We start from the raw sequence: 19,574 nt of genomic DNA on the forward strand, positions 1-19,574 counted from the left end.
CACATCTCAAGATCCTTACCTTCATCACATCTGCAAAGGTCCTTCTGCCCTGTCAGGTAATGTTCATAGGCTCTAAGGATTAGGACCCAGACATCTTTGGGGGGAGGCATCATTCACCCAACCACCTCTTCCATTCTGACACGCCATCCCCTCCAACTCTGCATACCCATGCGTGCACACGCCCAGTGGGGTCTCAGCCAAGCAGTGATCACACCAGGTGAATGATGGCGCCTCCCCTGGGACTTTTTCATAGACGGATGCTGTGCAAGGACCAACCTTGGGGAACTTCCCAGGATAAATACCCTGTTTAGAGGGAATAAGGCTTTCAAGAAGCCAAGCTTGCTGCTGGGTGGAGCCCTGGGCTAGGACACAGAAGCCTGGGTTCAAGTCCATCCTCACACCTGTGGCCGAAGGTTCCCCCTCAGTGCCCCCGCCCTGGGAGGCTGCAGCCTCATATGAGCTGTGTGGCCTTGGACAAGTCATTTAACCTCTCTGGGCCTCGATGCCTCACCTGCCAAGGGAGGATGGTGAGCTCATTAGTACTGGCCTGTGGTAAGTGTCCAGTAAATAGCAGCTGTGACTTTTACATGCAGTAACTTCTTCCTGAGCCTTTGTTTTGAGTGTAAATTATTTCTTTTATAGATCACAAGGACCACATGGATGGATCATTTCTAGACTTAAAGACCCTCGGGATGGAAAAAAATGTTCAGAAAATATTGGATGTAAAACCTGACTTGCCAACTTTTTCAAGAGTAGAGATCGGAACGGTAACCAAAGAAACTTTGTCTCTGCATTGACTGACACGTGGGGAGGGTGGGCATGAGGACAGACACGAGCCGTGTGCCCTGGCACCACTGTATACATCATTGGTTCGAGGCCAGGTCCTCCCTGATGGGCTGGCACCTGTATGGACTGATCGGTGCCTGGCCGTAGCAGCAATCCAATGTTTGAATAGAAAGGCGGCTTGCCATCATGTACAGCATGATATAGCATTGCACTGATGCTGGCCAGGTCAATCTCTGGGCCCTCCTTTTCACATCACATGTTATATTCTGCAGAAAATATCCAACAAGCTAATGTACAACAGTATGTCATGAGCTTGCCTAACATTTGCTTTTTGCTATAAACTGAAAAACATGAACACATAAAGGGCAGCCAAAGGGAGCCATGATGATTAAGAAGACACAAGTTCTAGAATCAGAGACCTGTGTCCTAATCCCAGCTCTGCAAGCTCTGTGACCTTGGGCAGCCTCCTAACCTTTCTGGGACTTCAATTTCCCAGCTGTAAAATGATGATGGAAAAATTAAAGGAGATCATTATGTAAAGTGCTTATCCCAGTGCCTAGCTCATAGCGAGCACTTTAATAGATGATAGTTATTATTGTCAAACAGTATTTAAAGAGTATTATCCAAGAAAACCTTCCTTTCTTAGGGAGCATAGTTTGTGTTTTCCAGGATTTTCAGAAGTAATTTGATTGTTAGGTTGAAGGTGCCCTGTATCCTAAATGGATGTTTGATCGGGTGTTTGACTGAAACATGACAATGGACAGCTCAGGTCAGCGTGGCTTGCTGTGGCAGCTGGTCTAAACCAGGTTTGGGAAAACATAATAAAGCCATCCTATCTGTACCAGCATTTTCTCCTACAATTTTTCTAGACATTTGCTCACACGTCTAGAGGTGTGAGTCTTCAGAAACGTGTTGGTCTTCCTGATAAAATCGAACCTTCCTTCTCTGAGGTTGGGAGTGGAGGGACCGTCTCCAGGTGGGGAGCTCAGCTGGATCTCACGTCCTGATGGTCCTGCTTCCAAGATTGACCTTCCCCTTGGCAACAAGCCCTCATCCCACCACTGACACCACAGAGCAGGAAACCTCCCAACTCTCAATCCTCCAAGGTTGGCAGTAATTAAAGGAAAGAGCAGGAGGAAGAATAGCTGACATCTGTGAACTGCTTACTGTGTGCCAGGCGTTGAGCTCAGCCGGCTCCATGCCTTATGTCATTGAACGATCGTAGCAGCCTTGTGTCATAGTTACTATTATTGTCCCCATTTAACAGATAAGAAAAATTAAGGCTTCAGGAGGTCAAGTACCTCACCCAAGGTCACAGAATAATGATTGAAGACACACCAGGGGTGTGTCCCTGGTGGTGTGTCTGCTAGCCTGCAGAGACCGGGTGGGGACTGTGTGCTTGGATCCTGTAGCCCAGGCTCTTCCTTAGTGACCCTCCACTCAGGAAAAGAGGGGGCGTCTGGAGAGGTACAGAGGATGCAGCTCAGGGTAGCTGAAGACACTGAGCAGCATCTCAGGTTCTTTTTGCAGCAGATCTGCCCGGTTTATTGTCATCTTCAGATACCCTCTTTTATTCTCATCTCCATAGATACATAGACAAATATGTCCACTCTTATCTATCACAGTCACTTTGGGGGCCATTATAGTTTTTTAGTTGTTTTGTTTTTAATCTCAGAGGTTTTCAGGGTAGTGCCAACAAATGCTAGGGCTAAGAGATGCTCATGACAAGCATTAAAAGCCAATTTATTTTTTAAGGAGGCTTATTATGGTTATTTGTAGTCGTTCAGATCGGGTAACCTATTCAGACTGGTGGCCATTCCATGCAGTCATTTGGGCTTCCAGCAGCCAGCTGGCTGGTTGGGGTCTTAGGGAGATGCAGCTGCAAACACTATCTGCATTGTCTCTGGAAAGGGTCTGAAGTGATGCTCACCCACCAGGTTCCAGAACTAGGAGAAGGTTGGGCCAAATTTTGTGAGGGTATGGTTTCTGCTGCACAGAAATGAGATTCCTTTAATAAAAAGGAGGGAGGCTATTTTCCACTTAACCTTCATTCGTTCATTCCACAAACATGCCCACTATGCACCACTCGGTGCCAGGTGCCATGCTGGGCACAAGGAGGGAGATAGTGAGCAAAAGCCGCATGGTCCCCATTTTTCTGGAGCTTGTCCTCTCAACATCAGCGGTACTGATTTTTTGAGCCAGGTAACTCTTTGTTTGGGAGACTGCCCTATGCATCGTGGGGTGTCTAGCAGCATCCTTGTCCTCTACCCACTAGACGCCAGCAGCAATTATGACAACCACAAATGTGTCCAGGCATTGCTAAATGTCCTGGAGGGGGTAGGGTGGACAGAGTCACCCCCGGTTGAGAACCACTGGCCTAAAGGGAAGATAGACGAGACGGTGGCCAAAGAATGGCATAAGTGATGCATCATTTCAAAGGCAGTCGTGCTCTGAAGTGGTAGGAACACAGTCATATAGAAAGCAGTTCACAGAGTCAGACTGGATTTAAAACCAACTCTCTTGGCATGGACATATATACACACACACGCTACCAAAGGTAAAATAGATAGCTCGTGGGAAGCAGCTGCATCGCACAGGGAGAGCAGGTCGGTGCTGTGTGTCTACCTAGAGGGGTGGGATAGGGAGGGTGGGAGGGAGACGCAAGAGGCAGGGGATATGGGGATATATGCATACCTATAGCTGATTCACTTTTTGATACAGCAGAAACTAACACACCATTGTAAAGCAATTATGCTCCAATAAAGATGTTAAAAAAATTAACTCTCTCAAATTATTCTTTAGTATCTTTCCAGTTCTTCCATTATTCTTTGGGTTATTCTTCTGGATGTAGAAAATCATAATGGAATGCCAAGAGAGTTTTTCTTCTTTTTTTTAATTTCAGCCTCAAAATGGCCTTTCCAGCCCAGGGTCCATCATGGTCTCTGAGAAGTTAAGGAAAATGGATGTGGCTGACGCTTTAGATCTTAGTGAAAAGCTGGTAGGTATACCCAGCATCAGTCCCCTCCTGTCCAAACCTGCGTGCCCTGCAGGTAGTTTAAACATCAACTCCACATACATTTTAGTTGTTACAGTAGCTCCACGAGACCCATCTCCTATCCCAGCATGGGCTGGAAATTGCAGAGCCCAATTCCTTGCAAGACTGGGTAGTAAGAATGAATGTTTATGTCTGTTGTCATTCCCCCTCCCCACTTCCCCCCAATTCTCAAAAAGGCATAGTGTAAATGGATGCGGGGGAAAATGAAAGTCCTACTAAAAGCCCCAAATGCACTCATTTGCAAAGCATGTGTTTCTTCTCTGCAACTGCAGAAAATGAATGAAACAGAATTAGACGTTTGCCTCCTCAAAGTGGCCACCAGCGGTCTTGGGCCAGGCCTCTTACCTGTGAAACGCTTTCTCGTAGTACTTGGATATGAGCAAAACCCTCGGGACTATGCTGAACATCAAAGATATGTCAGGTCACGTGTCCATGAAACACCTCTCCCCAAAAGAGAGGGAGAGAGTCCACCAGCTTCGACAAAGAGACCTGTACCTGGTGTTTGATAAGATCACCCTACTCAAGAACCAGCTGCAGAGGAAAGAGGAGCTTTTGAGACGATACGAGAAGGACATTGAACAGCTCAAGTATGGCCCGTGTCCCCGGCAAAAGGCCCAGGCCTCCATTCTCCAGGCTAAACCTCGGTGCAGCTGCAGACCCGTAGGGACCAGGACAAGAGGACAGAGGCCTGGGTGTGGAGTGGGGAGGCGGGATGGTGACTCAGGGCCTGATGGACCCAAGTCTCTGGGCAAGAAAGCAGCAGGTAAAGTACCCTACTGTTAAGGAATAAGGTGCACCTTTTATAAATGTGTCTGATGTTTCACCATGTGTGTGCTTTTCGTAATTCCATCGTATTTTCAGTGGTATCCGTTCCCCCACCCTCTCTGGGAAATTGGGAGGGGCTGGTAGCATAACCTGTGCCCCCTTCTTGCTGCACGTCCACAGCCAATGGGCTATTTATTCTGCCCTCTAGTCCCCACATCTTCAGCCTTCCCCCAACTTCTAAGGAAACCGCGAAGCCAAGCATATATGGAAGTGTTCTGAGGATCTCCCAGGTCGGGAGCATTGGTGGTGAGTGAGAAAGCTGAGGAGAAAAGAGACTTTGTCTCTCCTGTGTGCTCAGGCAGAGCAAAGTGTCGGTTCAGATGTACCAGTCACAGGTGGCAAAGCTGAAGGACATCTTCAGAGAGGCCGAAGAAAAGGCGCCGCTGAAGGAGGCCCTGGCGCACATGGAAGAGCGGCTGCACCAGGAGAAGAGGGTCACCAGGGCGATCAGGCAGCAGAAGGGGAGAGGTCCCTGCTCGGAGCAGAGCCTCTGAGGCTGCCCCTCAGCTCCCTTTAGAAACAGCCAACTGAGGTCTCAGTGGGATCCAGGCAGCACAGAATGCATTCGCTCATTGCAAAGGAAGGTGGCAGAATAGCTTTAGCGTTAGGCAGACTTAGGTTTAGACTCTTGTTCTGCCATTTACTGTGTGGCTTCAGGCAGCTTTTTTTTTTAACATCTTTATTGGAGTATAATTGCTTTACAGTGTGGTGTTCGTTTCTGCTGTATAACAAAGTGAATCAGCTATATGCATACGTATATCCTCACATCCCTCCCTCTTGTGTCTCCCTCACACCCTCCTTATCCCACCCCTCTAGATGGTCGCAAAGCACTGAGCTGTTCTCCCTGTGCCATGCGGCTGCTTCCCACTAGCTATCTGTTTTACATTTGGTAGTGTATATATGTCCATGCCACTCTCTCACTTCGTCCCAGCTTACCCTTCCCCCTCCCCATGTCCTCAAGTCCATTCTCTACATCTGTGTCTTTATTCCTGGCCTGCCCCTAGGTTCATCAGAACATTTTTTTTTTTTTAGATTCTATATATATATGTCAGCTTAACCTCTCTGAGACTCATAGTCTAGCTTGCCTCTATTTTTTTAAACTTTCTTTTTTTTTAAGTTAATTTTTATTTTATATTGGAGTATAGTTGATTTACAGTGTTGTGTTAGTTTCAGGTGTACAGCAAAGTGATTCAGTTATACATACACATATATCTATTCTTTTTCAGATTCTTTTCCCATATAAGTTATTACAGAATATTGAGTAGAGTTCCCTGTGCTATACAGTAGGTCCTTGTTGATTACATATTTTATATATAATAGTGTGTATATGTTAATCCCAAACTCCTAATTTATCCCTCCCCACCACATTTCCACTTTGGTAACCATAAGTATGTTTTCAAAGTCTGTGAGTCTGTTTCTGTTTTGTAAATAAGCTCATTTGTATCATTTTTTTTTAGATTCCACATATAAGTGATATCATATGATACTTGTCTTTGTCTGACTTACTTCACATAGTATGATAGTCTCTAGGTCCATCCATGTTGCTGCAAATGGCATTACCTCATTCTTTTTTATGGCTGAGTAGTATTCCACTGTATATTTGTACCACATCTTCTTTATCCACTCCTCCATCGACATTTAGGCTGCTTCCATGTCCTGGCTGTTGTGAACAGTGCTTTCTGAGACTCATAGTCTAGCTTGTCTGTATTTCTTTAACTTTTGATAATTCGTGTATTTTATCTTGTTCTTTCTATCCAGATAACTCTTTTTTCTACCAGTTTTATTGAGACATAATTGACACACAGCACTGTACTGAGCTTAAGGGTGTCCAGCATCATGATCTGACTTCCCTGCCTCCTGCAATGATGACCACAATCAGTTGAGTGAACAGCCCGAGTGTTTTTAAAGGCGGCGCTTGTGATTTTCATTGTTCTGCCAGGTGCCAGGGATACACCGAGGAATAAGCTCTCTGAGAATAAAGATTTGGGTTTGCTCTTCTGAGTAGCCAGAATAGTACTCCAGTCTTTCTGACTTGGGGCTGTGTATTTGTACACGCATGCTTGCGTGTATCTGTGTACATGTGAGTACGTGCTGTGTGTTTGCATGTGTGTGTATTTGCATGTGCGTGTTTGTTGCCTGCATGAGCTCTAAGGAGGCCAAGGTCATAGAAGGGTGCCCTTCTCCTCAACCAGGAGGTGATGGTCAGATAGTTCCTTGCAGAAGCCTGCCCTCCATCCTGCGAACCTTCCAGGCAATAGGTTTCCAGACAGCAGGCTCTCTGGCTTAGAGCCCCAGAAATGAAAAGTGGCCGTCCTGCTCTGAGGGAGCCTGCATGCGGCGTTTCCAGTGCTCACTGCTGTGAATTAAACATCACAGGCCTTAGTCTGTGTGTGACATGGGGCTGCCTCAGGCAGAGGACAGTTTCCTTTCACACCAAGCAATGCCAGGGAGAGCTGGGCCAGTGACAGAGTTGTGACTTTCCCTTTGATGTGCCCTCTGGAGAGCTCACCCCTCCCCAAGGTGCCCACCCCCGCCCCCAGGGCTTGGCAGACTAGGTCCCAAAGCAGAGACACCAGACCACAGAATGGGACAGAGAAGGGCCCCAAAAAAGCCATTGTCATGTACTGAAAACCTGAGGATTTACATAATGAGGTTTCACATGCATTATTCCTGGGCTGCATCATTCACACACAACGCAAGGGACATGCCAGCCTGTTTGGTGCTGGACATCCCTCAGCCAAGAAGGGTCTGAAATGGCCAAACTGAACCTGTGTCAGGGTCCCCAGAAGAGCTACAACTAGAAGCTTTCAAACTCGTGGAATTCACAACTGGGGGAAAGACTTACCAAGGGACAGGCACCTGCTCCACACCGCACATGCTTCATCTCTCCCATCAACCCTCAAGGGATGCTGGCAAGTGTCAGCCCCTTAGAGAGAAGGGAAAGCTGAGTTGACAGAGGGTACCGTTCCCTGGCTACTAAGTGGCAGAAACAGGATTCCCTCCCCACCTGCTGCCCTCCCCCGCCCATGTTCACTTTTCCACACCCCCTCCTTCTGTGTCTCCCTTACCAGGGTGGCCCCCTTGGATACATCGCACCATTGCTCCTGGGGGTTTCACTCCAGGACTCAGGTTTGCATTTCATGCTTGTTGTTAATATGTCGTCAGAAATCCCTGTTTGTCGGGAAGAAAACAATAATACATTTGAAAGTTTTGCTGGATCCTAAAGGGCACTTGTATACATCTGTCTTGGCATCCGTTCCTTCCAGGGAGTATATCTTCGTTGTCTTTAAGCAGAAAAGAACGGAAAGTAGAATTCCTCTTTCCTAAGTTTTACACTTAGTATTTTCACAAGGAGCCTTAGTTTTTTAGCCTCCTGTATAAAACTTTGAAACTCTTCACCCGTTCACAGAGGTGGCAAGGTTGAAGCACTGAGATGAAATTACACATCTTAAGCTTCAGAATCGCCCCCCCCAAAAAATGGAGTTTGTAGTTTTAATGTTTGACCATCTCTTCACCAAGCAGACCTTTCAAGAATCAAAAGTCCTATTTCCACACTAATATCTCTGGCTGTGAAAATGAGACTCGGTATAAGATGCTGGGCCTTCACAGCGAACTGGGTCTGTGGCTCTGTCCATGTGGCAGAGGGACGGGAACCGCTGCCCAGGCCGTGCTCACTCGAATCCACTTCCCACATCACTCGAGAAGCCGGCAGTGTCTCTCAGAGTTCAGAGGCCAGATTTGGAGTCAAACAAATAGGGGTCAAGCCCCACCACTGCCCCAAATGACCCTGAGTAAGTGGCTTGACCTCTGTATCGCAGGTTCCTCAACAAAAGCAACCAAAACTGTTAGCAAGGGGCCTACTCCGTGGGGCAGCAGGAGGGTTAAATGGCAAAATGCCTGCAGTGCCTGGCATATCACAAGCCCCGTTTCTAAGGGGGAAGAATAGGCAGCTCATGGATGGGTGGGGATTCCTCTATTTCTTTCAGGGAGCTTCCTGCCAGCTGACGCCTTCCCCGGTCCTCCCAAAGCCGCCAGCTCTTATGGGACGCGCTCTTCTCTTTGGTGAATACGACTAGGCCACGGCCAAGAAAGGACCCAGATACCTTTTGTGAAAGGGCTAAGGCTGGGATTTTCAAGAGGAAATTTTTAAATGCACAGAAGTTGCCACTTGGGAAGCACGCAAGCCCTTTCTCAGGGCTTGAAGTGGAAGAAAGGCTGAAGGGCACCGGCTGCTTCTGGCAGGAGAAGCCGCTCAGCTCTCCTGCCAATTAAATCTCCAGCCAATCAAGTCCTGGCTAGGACGCGTGACCACCGCTGTGTCTTGTAGTCTCAGCCAGGAAAAGCCCCTAACCTTCCCTCTGCTTAATTAGCTCAGATCCCTCTTCTTTAAGACGAGAATAAAAATGGCACGTAGCTCGTAGCCTTCCCAATGGGAGCTTGTATACAAAACCCTTAGTACATAGGCCCACAAAGCATACATGCTCTCCTACCATCGTCATTATCCTCACTATTCTCTTTAACTCACTATCGTCCAAGATTTCCTTGGGCCCAGGTATTCTCAAGATTTGGCCTCCTCTGTGCCACTTGTGTGTTTTGTTTGTTTGTTTGTTTTTGCGGTATGCAGGCCTCTCACTCTTGTGGCCTCTCCCATTGTGGAGCACAGGCTCCGGACGCGCAGGCTCAGCGGCCGTGTCTCACGGGCCCAGCCGCTCTGCGGCATGTGGCATCTTCCCGGACCGGGGCACGAACACGCGTCCCCTGCATCGGCAAGCGGACTCTCAACCACTGCGCCACCAGGGAAGCCCGAACTGTATATTTTTAAATGGTTAAGATGGTAAATGTTATATTATGTATATTTTACCATAATGAATAATTAAAAATGTTAATTATTGGGGGAAAAAAAGCCGTTGGGGACTTTGTAATGGATGGCTCAGTCTGTTAGCACTGGACCTACCATTCAATCTCAATATCGTTAAAAACAGGATGACCAGACATTATGTGCTCACTGTGTGATGCAGGATGGATCACACAGTACCACCTATGAAGGCGTCTGGACAACAAAAAGACTTTGATCTCCTCAGACCTCTAGATCTAACTATTTGTTTACAGGAAACAAGGGGAAAAGAGGAACAAGTTAACTGAAACCAAGAAGAAGTGATCAGCCAAATCCAGGATGTGAATGTTCTCCAGGACAAAAGACCCAGTTTCTCCAACAAATCAGTGGCTGGGGGATAACAAAGGTCAGGGGCGGGGTGTTGCTGTTACAGAATTAAAGACATTTCAGAGACATAACAACCAAGTGTAATGTGTGGACCTTGTCTGGATCCTGATTCTAACAAAGATAAAAGTAAAAAAGATATCTCTGAGAGAATCAAGGAAATGTGAGCATGGACTGAATATTAGATGATATTCAGGAATGATTATAAGTATTTTTAGCTGTGATCATGTCAAGGCAGGGATAATGTAAAGGAACAAAAAGTCCTTTCAGTTAGGATGTCTTTATGGGTGAAATGACACAACTTGCTTTAAATTAACCTAGAAAAAAACTCAAAAAGGAAGAAAAAAGAATGAGAGAACACTGGGAAAATGTTGAAGCTGGATGATGAATACATGGAGTTAATCGCAGGCTTCTCTAGTTTTGTGTGTGTTTCCAAAATCCCAGAATAAAAAACAATTTTTATGTAGGCAATCTCAAAGGAACATACAGACACACACACAAACAGAGTGAGCTACAACCAAAGCATAAGCAAATGAGGAAGCCATTTGCCTTTAGTAAGTGCAGGAAACAGGAGATTAAGCCTTGGGCCTTTGCAAGATGAGCTAACCAAGTCTAAGATGCCTGTATTAAGCTGGCACCCTCAAAGATGCTCCACACCCTGGCAAGAGGAGGGCTTAAAAAATTTTTTTTCTGGACTTTCAGAAAGGAGAGCCTATGAAAACCTGTAGTTTTCAATGTGGCTCTGGAGGGGAAAGCTAATAATGGCCACAATACTGATGATGATGATGATCACCCTGAAGGTTTGTAACCACGTGGGTCTGGGGCTCAAGTTTATACTCCATGTATTCAGTGGGAAAACTCCAAGTTGAGGAAATAAATGTCAGTGTTCAGAGGTTATTAGCATCCCCGGCATCCAGCTGAAACAAACAAAAAAGACTTCCGAGAGAAAAGCAGCCAGGAATCAGACCCCTCAGGATTCCCACAGATTAAGTTCAATCAAGAAGGAGATCACAGTCAAATTACTAAACATCCAAGCAATAAGTCAGTATGAGCCAGAGTAAGCAGAAACAACAAACAAGACATTGAGACACCACCCCTCTGCCACTCCCACCCAAAGACTTCAGATGTTGGAATTATCAGATAACAGATTCTAAAATCACTATGTATTCAATATATTTTTTTAAAGAAGGCTTTTAAAATGAGCAAGGAATGAGACTATCAAAAATGGCCAGGCATTTGTCCTCAGGAGTTTGTGGGAGCACAGGAGAGCTATTTGACCCCTGTACATTTGGCTCTTCCATTCTGGTGGGAAAAACAGATTTCTTTACAGAATCAAATTATGCTGGCAATAAAAATTCAAGTGCTTCCAGGAGCCAGAGAGGAAATATGAGCAGTGCATTGGGCAGGCAGAACATAGGCTGTATCTAAAGAGGGAGCCTCTTCTCAACCCCAGCAGATTGTTGATCTATATACAAGAAGAGAGTCCAGGTATTGCCAGATATTCCCATTTTCGCAAAAAAGGGCATAAATCCAGATGTTAATGATCTGTACATGTTGGCTACTGTGGTAGACATCTGGTTTTCGTCACCTAATAACAATTCACCTCTCTTCTAAAATATTATGGCGTTATGATCCTCCTTTGGGGACAACACCTTTCTCCTAGTCTCAGTCCAGTTTCTCAGAGACGCTGTTGATTCCACCTCTGGCTGCAGGGATGGGCATGTTGGCTCAAGCTCAGCCAATCAGAGCAGTCTCCTGGGCCACAATAATTGGCTCAGCAATGGGCTTGTGACCCACCCAGAGAAAATGAGAAGCAGTGAGGCCATTGGGGGAAGCTTAGGAAAAAGACTCCTATACTTCCCTATGGAATTTAAAGCTGAGAAGATGTAAGGGTTGGAGCTTCGGCCGCCTTTTTGTGACCATTATACAGAGATTCTGTCTAAGGTTGGGTCCACATGGTACAAAGAATCCCTGAGAGCTGGAGAGAGGCCAAGGCCTCATGAAATCATCTGAGCCTGAACCCAGAGGTTCCCTCTAGAATTTTCATTTTTGGTAACCAGTGAATTTGCATTCATGCTGAAGCCAATTTGAATAGGTTTCTCTGTCACTCCACAGAAAGAGGCCTATTCCTTCAGCAACTAATTAAAAGTCTTTTAACACGTTGGGAAAGCCAGACAAACATATCTGAGGGCTGACCATGGACCTTCAGTGTGCGGTCTCAGCACCTGGCCACCCCTCTCCTTCTGTACTCCTGTCCCTAGCGTCTCTGATGACTCATCTTCTAGCCTCCATTCCCACTGCTCCTGCCCTGGACCATCCTCTGCTCTCCCTGCTCTACCTCCGGAAATCCTACTCATCCTTCAGAACTCAAGTCAAATGGGTCCTTTTTTCTTAGCGCTTTCCTGACAACCCCACCCTAAGCCCTACCCGAGGCAGAAGAAGATACCTCTCCCTCCATCCCCAGGCCCCTCTGACCCCCCGATGAACACTCAGCCCTTCTGCTGAGGATCCTAATTACCCAGCCACGTTCCTGTCTCGCCTGCTTCTTGACCGTGATCCAAGTTCAGACGCAGATTAGAAGGGATGATAATTGAGGCTTAAGTTTCAAAAAACAATCAGTTCTTAGGAGAAGTCAGAAAACATGGTGAAAGATGAGGATTTGGGTCAGGGATTCGAAAGAAAAGAACAGTTGTTCCGGGGAAAAGAGAGGGTCTATGTGGAGGGCAGTGAGGAAGGAGGAAACACTGGACATATTTAGACCGAACGAAATGATTCAGAGGAAACCTGAGAAGAAATGTCTAGAGAGGCATGAGGTTGATCTGACTGTAAAGGAATATAAAAAATGTGTGACGGGAATGACCCAAAACAACAACGACAAAATGCCCAAAATAGGTGCACTGTTCACGTGAGAAAAGAATGCAGAGAGCAGCAAGACGCTGAGCAACCTCCAGAAAACAAGAGAGAAGGTGACAAAGGATGAGGTCATCTCAAACCAGATAAACTGGGAGGCTTTCTATGGATTGAAAGGGGTTTTTCAAAAGCTAGGGCTCATGTTGGCTTGCCCCTGATGGAAACTCAGGGCACCGAGGCCTTCTGGAATTTTCTGTTCAACAGACAGACACAGGGAGGGTCCCAGGAGGCCAGGCAGTGGCTAGATGTACCAAAAGAGCTACCATGGGTCAAAGGTCAAAACAAGCAAGGTGTCAGTTTATGAGCCACCCCAGGCAAGCACTGTCTCGCTTTTTACTTCTAAGGACCATGGGACCTTGTCCACAGTTCCCATGCCACCTACCCCGGGACCAATTCTTTCTTCATGTGATAAAATACCTAAGCCGGACAGTATCCAATCACAGCGGCCTTTAACCTTTGTTGGGGACATACCTGGTTGAGGTTCTGAGCCCTCTTCCCAGAAAAATGAACACAGCCTCAGTCACAACAAAGTTTCCTTCCCGTTTAAGCAGCTTATACCCGCCCTGGGGCCCATCTCTTGAACAATATTTCCTAAACTCATTCACTTAATCAAAAAAACATTTATTGAGTGCCAGCTCCCTGGTACCTGCCAGGCACTGCTGCCAGGTACTGCTCCAGGCACCAAGGGTACAGGGATCCTCGCCTCATGGAGTGGACCTTCCAGTTTGTATCTGAGCCCTCAAATGATCAGAATGTCTGGCGAAGCGGCCCGGGAATTCAGTGATTCTGACATGGTGCCAGAATTAGGACCTGTCGTCCCAAAGAGCCCCAGCTCAAACACCCCTTCTGTAAGGAGAGAGGGGAGGAGTGTATTGAAAGCATGTGCTCTAACTGGGAAGCTCATAGCCTGCTGAGGGAGTGTAGAGGGTACCTGCACTTTGGAAAAATGTTTGGCAGAATCTCGTAAAGCCGGACGTATGTGTGACCCAGAAATTCTACTCCTAGATATATACCCAAGAGATATGTGCACATGTGCAGACCAAAAGGCATACACAACGGCCCCCAATTATCCCTGGTGTTCACACCTCTGTGTCCCCTCCCCTTGAGAGTAGGCAGGACTGTACCTTATTTCTAATCAGTAGATGCTGCAAAGGTGATGGGCATGTCATTTCTGTGATTATGTTACAGAAGTTTGTAACTTCCATCTTGCCTGGAGACTCTCTCTATGGACTCTCACTGGCTTTGATGAAGCAAGCCACCTTATGGAGAGGCCCACATGGCAAGAAACAGTGCAGGATCTCTGGCTAACAACCAGCAAGGAGGTGAGGCCCTCAGACTAACTAACAACCCTCAGGAAACTGTATCCTGCCAACCACCACATGAACTGGAAAGAGGATCCTTCCCCAGCTGAGCCTCAGATGAGACCCCAGCCCTGGCCACCTCCCTCATTGCAGCCTGGGAGAGACCATGAGCAGAGAACCCAGCTAAGCAGTGCCCGGATTCCTGACCCACACAAACTGTGACATAAGTGTGTGTTTTTGGATCCGTTAAGTTTGCCATAATTTGTTCTGCAGGAATAGATAACAGAGTGTAAAGCAATGCAGCAGTGAGAATGAATGAACCACAGCTACATCAGACAACGTGGTCGAACCTCACATAGTTGAGTGAAAGAAACCAGGCAGCAAATGGAATCTGTAAGATTCCATTTCCATGAAGTTCAAAAACAAGCAGAACTAATCTATGATTGGAAGTCAGACAAGCGGGAGTGGGTAACCAGAAGTGAGCACAGGGAGTCTTCTCGGAGGGGCGGGGGCGGGTGGTGATGTTCTGCTTCTTGTTCTGGGTTCTGGTTAGGGTGGGTGCATACACTTTGTGAAAATTCTTCAAGCGTACACTTATCAGTTGTGCTCTTTTCGAGATGTAGATTATGTTTTGAAAACAAAAGTTTACAAAAAAGACAATATGCTGGAGTCAAACAGCCAGGGTTCGAATCTTGGACCTATCACTTACAAGATTTGTAACTGCGCAAGTTACTTGATTTTTCTGAGCCCGCTTCTGTAAAATGGGTTGGGCTAAGAATTAAATAAAACAGTGCATGGCATAGCAGCTGGTACCTAACAAGCCTCAGTAAATATTAGCTAGTTTGGTTCACCTCATTCATAATGGTTCATTGTTAATCTCAAAAAAAAAGAAGTAGTGGAGGTTGATTTGCCTGGATGCCTGCAAGTCGAATTTATGGAGTTGTCCTGCAGGTGCCACCCCACAGAGACCAGCTGGATTCTCAGAATCCCTCTAGCAGCGATCAGGGGAGCTCAGCCTGCCTCTGACACCCACACCCAGAAAGGTCCCTGGGCAACAAGCAAGATGATATGCGAGTGTTCTGAGGTCAAGTTTGCTCTGGGTTGGGACTGAGACGATGCAAATCAAAGCTCTCCCCAGGATGGCTGTGATCGGGTTGAGATGCTGCTGTCCTCCCACATCATCAAGAAAGCAACAAAAACAAGCAAACAGACAGACAGCAACGCGGACATTCACAGAAGGAGTCTGTGGTACCGGGCACAGTTTACTACTTCACACATATTAACCCATTTGGTCTTTCCAGTCAATGCTGTTATTACCTCCATTTTACAGGTGAGAGAAGTGAGGTACAGACAGAATAAAACAAACAAACAAACGAAACCAGGCCGATCAGAGGTGGGATCAGCACCCTTCATCTGCAGTTTTCAAACAGAACATACAGACTGACCTCCCTGGCAAAGCTTTTTTTCTGTGTTGTTGTTTTTTAGAGAGAGTAGTATTTTGTTTTTGTTTTAATTTTTAAAAATTAATTAATTTATTTATTTTTGGCTGTGTTGTGTCTTCGTTTCTGTGCGAGGGCTTTCTCCAGGTGTGGCAAGCGGGGGTCACTCTTCATCGCGGTGCACAGGCCTCTCTCTATCGCGGCCTCTCTTGTTGCAGAGCACAAGCTCCAGACGCGCAGGCTCAGTAGTTGTGGCTCACGGGCCTAGTTGCTCCGCGGCATGTGGGATCCTCCCGGACAAGGGCTCGAACCCACGTCCCCTGCATTGGCAGGCAGACTCCCAACCACTGCGCCACCAGGGAAGCTCGCTGGCAGAGCTCTGATTTGCAAGAGATGAACGTCCCAACCAGCCTTTTCTCTATCTGAGAAAACACCTGGGTGACTTCTCATTTTCTGACAGGGGAAGGGGGTGAGCACAGCCGCAGAAGGCCTCAGTGACCAGCTGTGATTTTGTGGTTTGAATTTATTTTTGTGAACCTGTGTGTGTGTATAAAAACCTGCATTTCCTTAGCCCATCGCACCAGGTTAGTAATGGACTGTGGAGCCTCCAGTGGCCCTTTGCTCTCCCATCTGTCACCTACTCAACAGCTTAGCTACTTCCTGATCTTCGAGCGCTCTCTCTCTCTTTTACTCTCCCTTTCTCCTTTTCCAGCTCTTTCCCTGGCTCTCTTACCCCTTAAAGGCTGGGCAAGCTCCCTACCTCTTCCAGGCGGGAGGCCAGCATTCATTTCTTGTTGGAATGCAGGTGACAACAAGCAGATCTGGGGAGGGGGCACAGTGGATGGGCTCTCCCAGTCAAGGACAGCCCAGGGAAGGTAACTGCGGCCCAATGAGATTTTATGGGGCAGAGGTCCTGCAGGAAAGAAGCGCAGAGGGTGGCAGGAGAGGTCCCTGGCAAGCCCCAGCTACCGGCTCCTGGCCTCAGATCCCTCCCCCTCTTGCTGCAGGCACTGCCCAAACTTCAGGACAGCCAGAAGCCCAGATTGTTCAGGGCTGAGGGAAAGCAGGTGGTGAGCATGGGTGTCTCGTGGCTGTGACACCTGTCACCTGTGGTCCCCGGGGAAAATACCTTCCCATCACAGTCATCTAGATTCAAATCCTTTTCTGGCTGTGTCACCTTGGTCACATACCTCCATGTCTCTTGAGCCTTATTTTCCTGTTCAAGTGGGAGTGATGTGATAGAAATAATACCTGTCACGACATTTTTGAGCGTTTCTCTGCAGAGCTCCCTGTTCCAGGTGTTTCACACACACCTACTGCCCCAGGTTATGCTGAGGATTAAATGAGATGATCCACAGGAAAGACTGGGACAGAGCCCTGCGGGTGGAAAGCCCGGAGTTAACATTACTCGCTCCAGTATTATGAGGACAGCTGGGAATGACAAAGCTGGGACCTGCACCCAGGCCTTTCAGACACCAGTATCCTGATGTTGATGGAGATACGGTACAGCCTTGGTAGCCACCCAGAGCTCAATAAGATTGATTGATTACAGGCATCACCAAGGAGCCCATATAAGCTAGAAATCTCTTTTTTTTTTTTTTGGCCATGCCATGTGGCTTGCGGGATCTTAATTTCCCCACCAGGGATTGAACTCGGGCCACGGCAGTGAAAGCACCAAGTCCTAACCAGTGGACCACCAGGGAATTCCCCAGGTGCAGTATTTTGAACACCCCATCATCGCAAAGTACAACTCTCACTCAGCCCAGGACATGCTATGATAAAGCCATGAGTTATTGGGGTATTTTAGTTTCTGTTTTTGAAATTTAAGTGGATGACATGGAACTGGGTTTTAAGACTTTCACACACCCTTTGAGATGACTGTGGCATCCTGTGGGGAGCGGCAGGATCCAATCAAGATTTGGCAATTTCTGCTCCAGTGAGCCTGAATGTCAGTTTTGTTCGCCATTTAGTATTTCCTCATCGAGAGATGGACTAATGGTAACAGATGCTCTCCCAAGCCTATCAGGGGGCCATGGGCAGCTCCGGCTCCAGGCTGGCCTGGATGGGCTCCATAGGGTCTGACTGGCAGTGAGCAGGGTTGCATTCTGTGCTCATGTTGATGACACTGAAGACAAGCATGGAGATGGGGGTGGGGCTGGGGAGGGTCAAGGCTACAGAAGCCTAGGTCCTGGGGTAAGGACAGTTCAGCTCAGCAGCTCAAGAGTAGGAGGCAAGGCTGTGGGCGGGTGGCAAGGGTTGCCCCTGTTCATTCACTCATTCGTTCATTCAGGCACTGTTCTAGGTACTGGTGATACAGCAGTGAACAAAAGAGAAAAGAAATCCCTGCCCTCATGGAGCTTAAGTTGGGGGGCAGGGGGGAGTTGGGAGTGAGGAGACTGACAAAAAATAAGAGAAGGAAACTAAATAAATAGCATGTTAGAGGAGTGGTAAGATGAAGGGAAGAGCAATAGAGTGAGGTGTTTGTTTTGTTCTTCATGTTTTTTGGGGGGTGTTTTTTGTTTTGTTTTGTTTTTTTGGGTGGCATCATGGGGCTTGCAGGATCGACCAGGGATCGAACCGGGCAGTGAAAGCACCGAGTCCTAAACACTGGACCGCCAGGGAATTCCAAGACCCTTTTAAATAGGGTGATATTTGAGTAAAAATCTAAAGGAGCTGAAGGAGATCCCTGGGGGAATTGCCCTGTAGGGAGAAGAAACAGTAACTGCAAAGGCCCTGAGGCAGAAATGTGCCTGGAGAGTTGAGCCTGACCCTCTCTGTTCCTCTGAAGTTACCACTCAGGGCCCCGGCCTCTGTGGTCACTCCTCATACATTCCTAAGGTCTTTCTGGTCGAAGGGAACTAACCCAGGCAGAACCTTCCAGGCTGACTGAGGGCCTGGAAAATATTTCTAGGCACAAGTGCTGGGAGGGCTCTGCGATTCAACTGCAGGTTTGAATAAGTCCTGAGGTTTTGCCAAGCTTTTAACAAATGCACAAGGAATTTGCAAGAATGCAACAAATTCATTCCTGGACCATGCTCCAGAGCTGCTTAATCAGAATCTCTGAGGTCTGTGCCAGGGAATGTGCATTTCCAATAGCCTCTAGGCATGTGGGAGCATCTTTACCATATAGTCCATCCCATATCGATTTCCATGATTTTTCTCTCTTATATCTTCTTCTAATTGACTAGAGTGGAGTCTGCCATCTTTCATCTTTCTCAGATGAATATTTTGAGTTTGTCTTGGGGCACCTTGTCCGTCATTTCCTGGCAGGGAAATGAGGCATTCTGTAGGTAGTCAGCAGGGCTGTTCTGCTCCCAGACAGAAGGGGCTGATTTGAAAAAGGTGTCATGGGGTGAGGGGAGATAGTTGGCATTTGCATGTCTTCTCCACACGCTCCATCCCCCCAGCCCCGTGCCCATGGGGAGTGCGGGGGGGTTTCTTAAGGATCTGATCCAGGTCAACACTGGGGCCACCGTCTGACCTTGTAGGGACTCAGGTGATGTTTGTAGAAGTAAAGAACACATGAATGAATAAACGCGAGTTTTGACAGGGAAGGACAGGAACAGTAAGGCTGTGGGCTTGTAAATACCCTTTTCCTAGCACGTGGGAGAATCTTCCATTCTTTCAGAAGTGTTCCTTCCACCCCACCCATCTCCCATCTCCACCCCCACCCCCAGAAGTGATGGTCCCCCCCAGCTTACTCTATTTTCTCCTCCACAACAGAGCGAAATAGAGTTTCGGGTGGGACGGGGGGGTACTAAACTCCAAGCTTCTCGTGGCTCAGCTCCATTACCCTCCCACGCCTGACCACCCCCTCCTCAACGCACCGAACCTACAGCTAAGGTCAGTAGGAAGGATTCTTGAGTCTGCTCCTTCCCCGCTGTAAGACTTGGAGCTACTTCTGTGAACAATGAGCCTGTTTCTCCATCCTCTAGCGGGCAGGTCTGGGAGGGCTCGCAGCGCTGCAGCGGGCTGTAATTGGCCGGGTGCTCCCAGCGCACCTCCCCCTCATCCTCGGGCGCCGCGCACACCACGCCCCT

The 19,574-nt window shown here is 47.5% G+C and overlaps 1 protein-coding gene across 1 annotated transcript in view; it reads left to right on the plus strand.

Annotated features, from left to right (window-relative positions):
• LOC309808023 (forkhead-associated domain-containing protein 1-like) overlaps positions 1–19,574 on the plus strand; it is a gene marked incomplete at both ends in the record, with an annotated part of 321,911 nt that overhangs the window by 87,010 nt on the left and 215,327 nt on the right. The window contains 4 exons of the mRNA XM_082628037.1: positions 654–767; positions 3,689–3,784; positions 4,208–4,428; positions 4,965–5,127. Coding sequence (XP_082484163.1) covers positions 654–767; positions 3,689–3,784; positions 4,208–4,428; positions 4,965–5,127 — 594 coding nt within the window. The remainder of the gene's footprint in view (positions 1–653; positions 768–3,688; positions 3,785–4,207; positions 4,429–4,964; positions 5,128–19,574) is intronic.

Source organism: Mesoplodon mirus (assembly GCF_964341445.2).
Source record: "Mesoplodon mirus genome assembly, chromosome: 7".
Lineage (NCBI taxonomy): Eukaryota > Metazoa > Chordata > Mammalia > Artiodactyla > Ziphiidae > Mesoplodon > Mesoplodon mirus.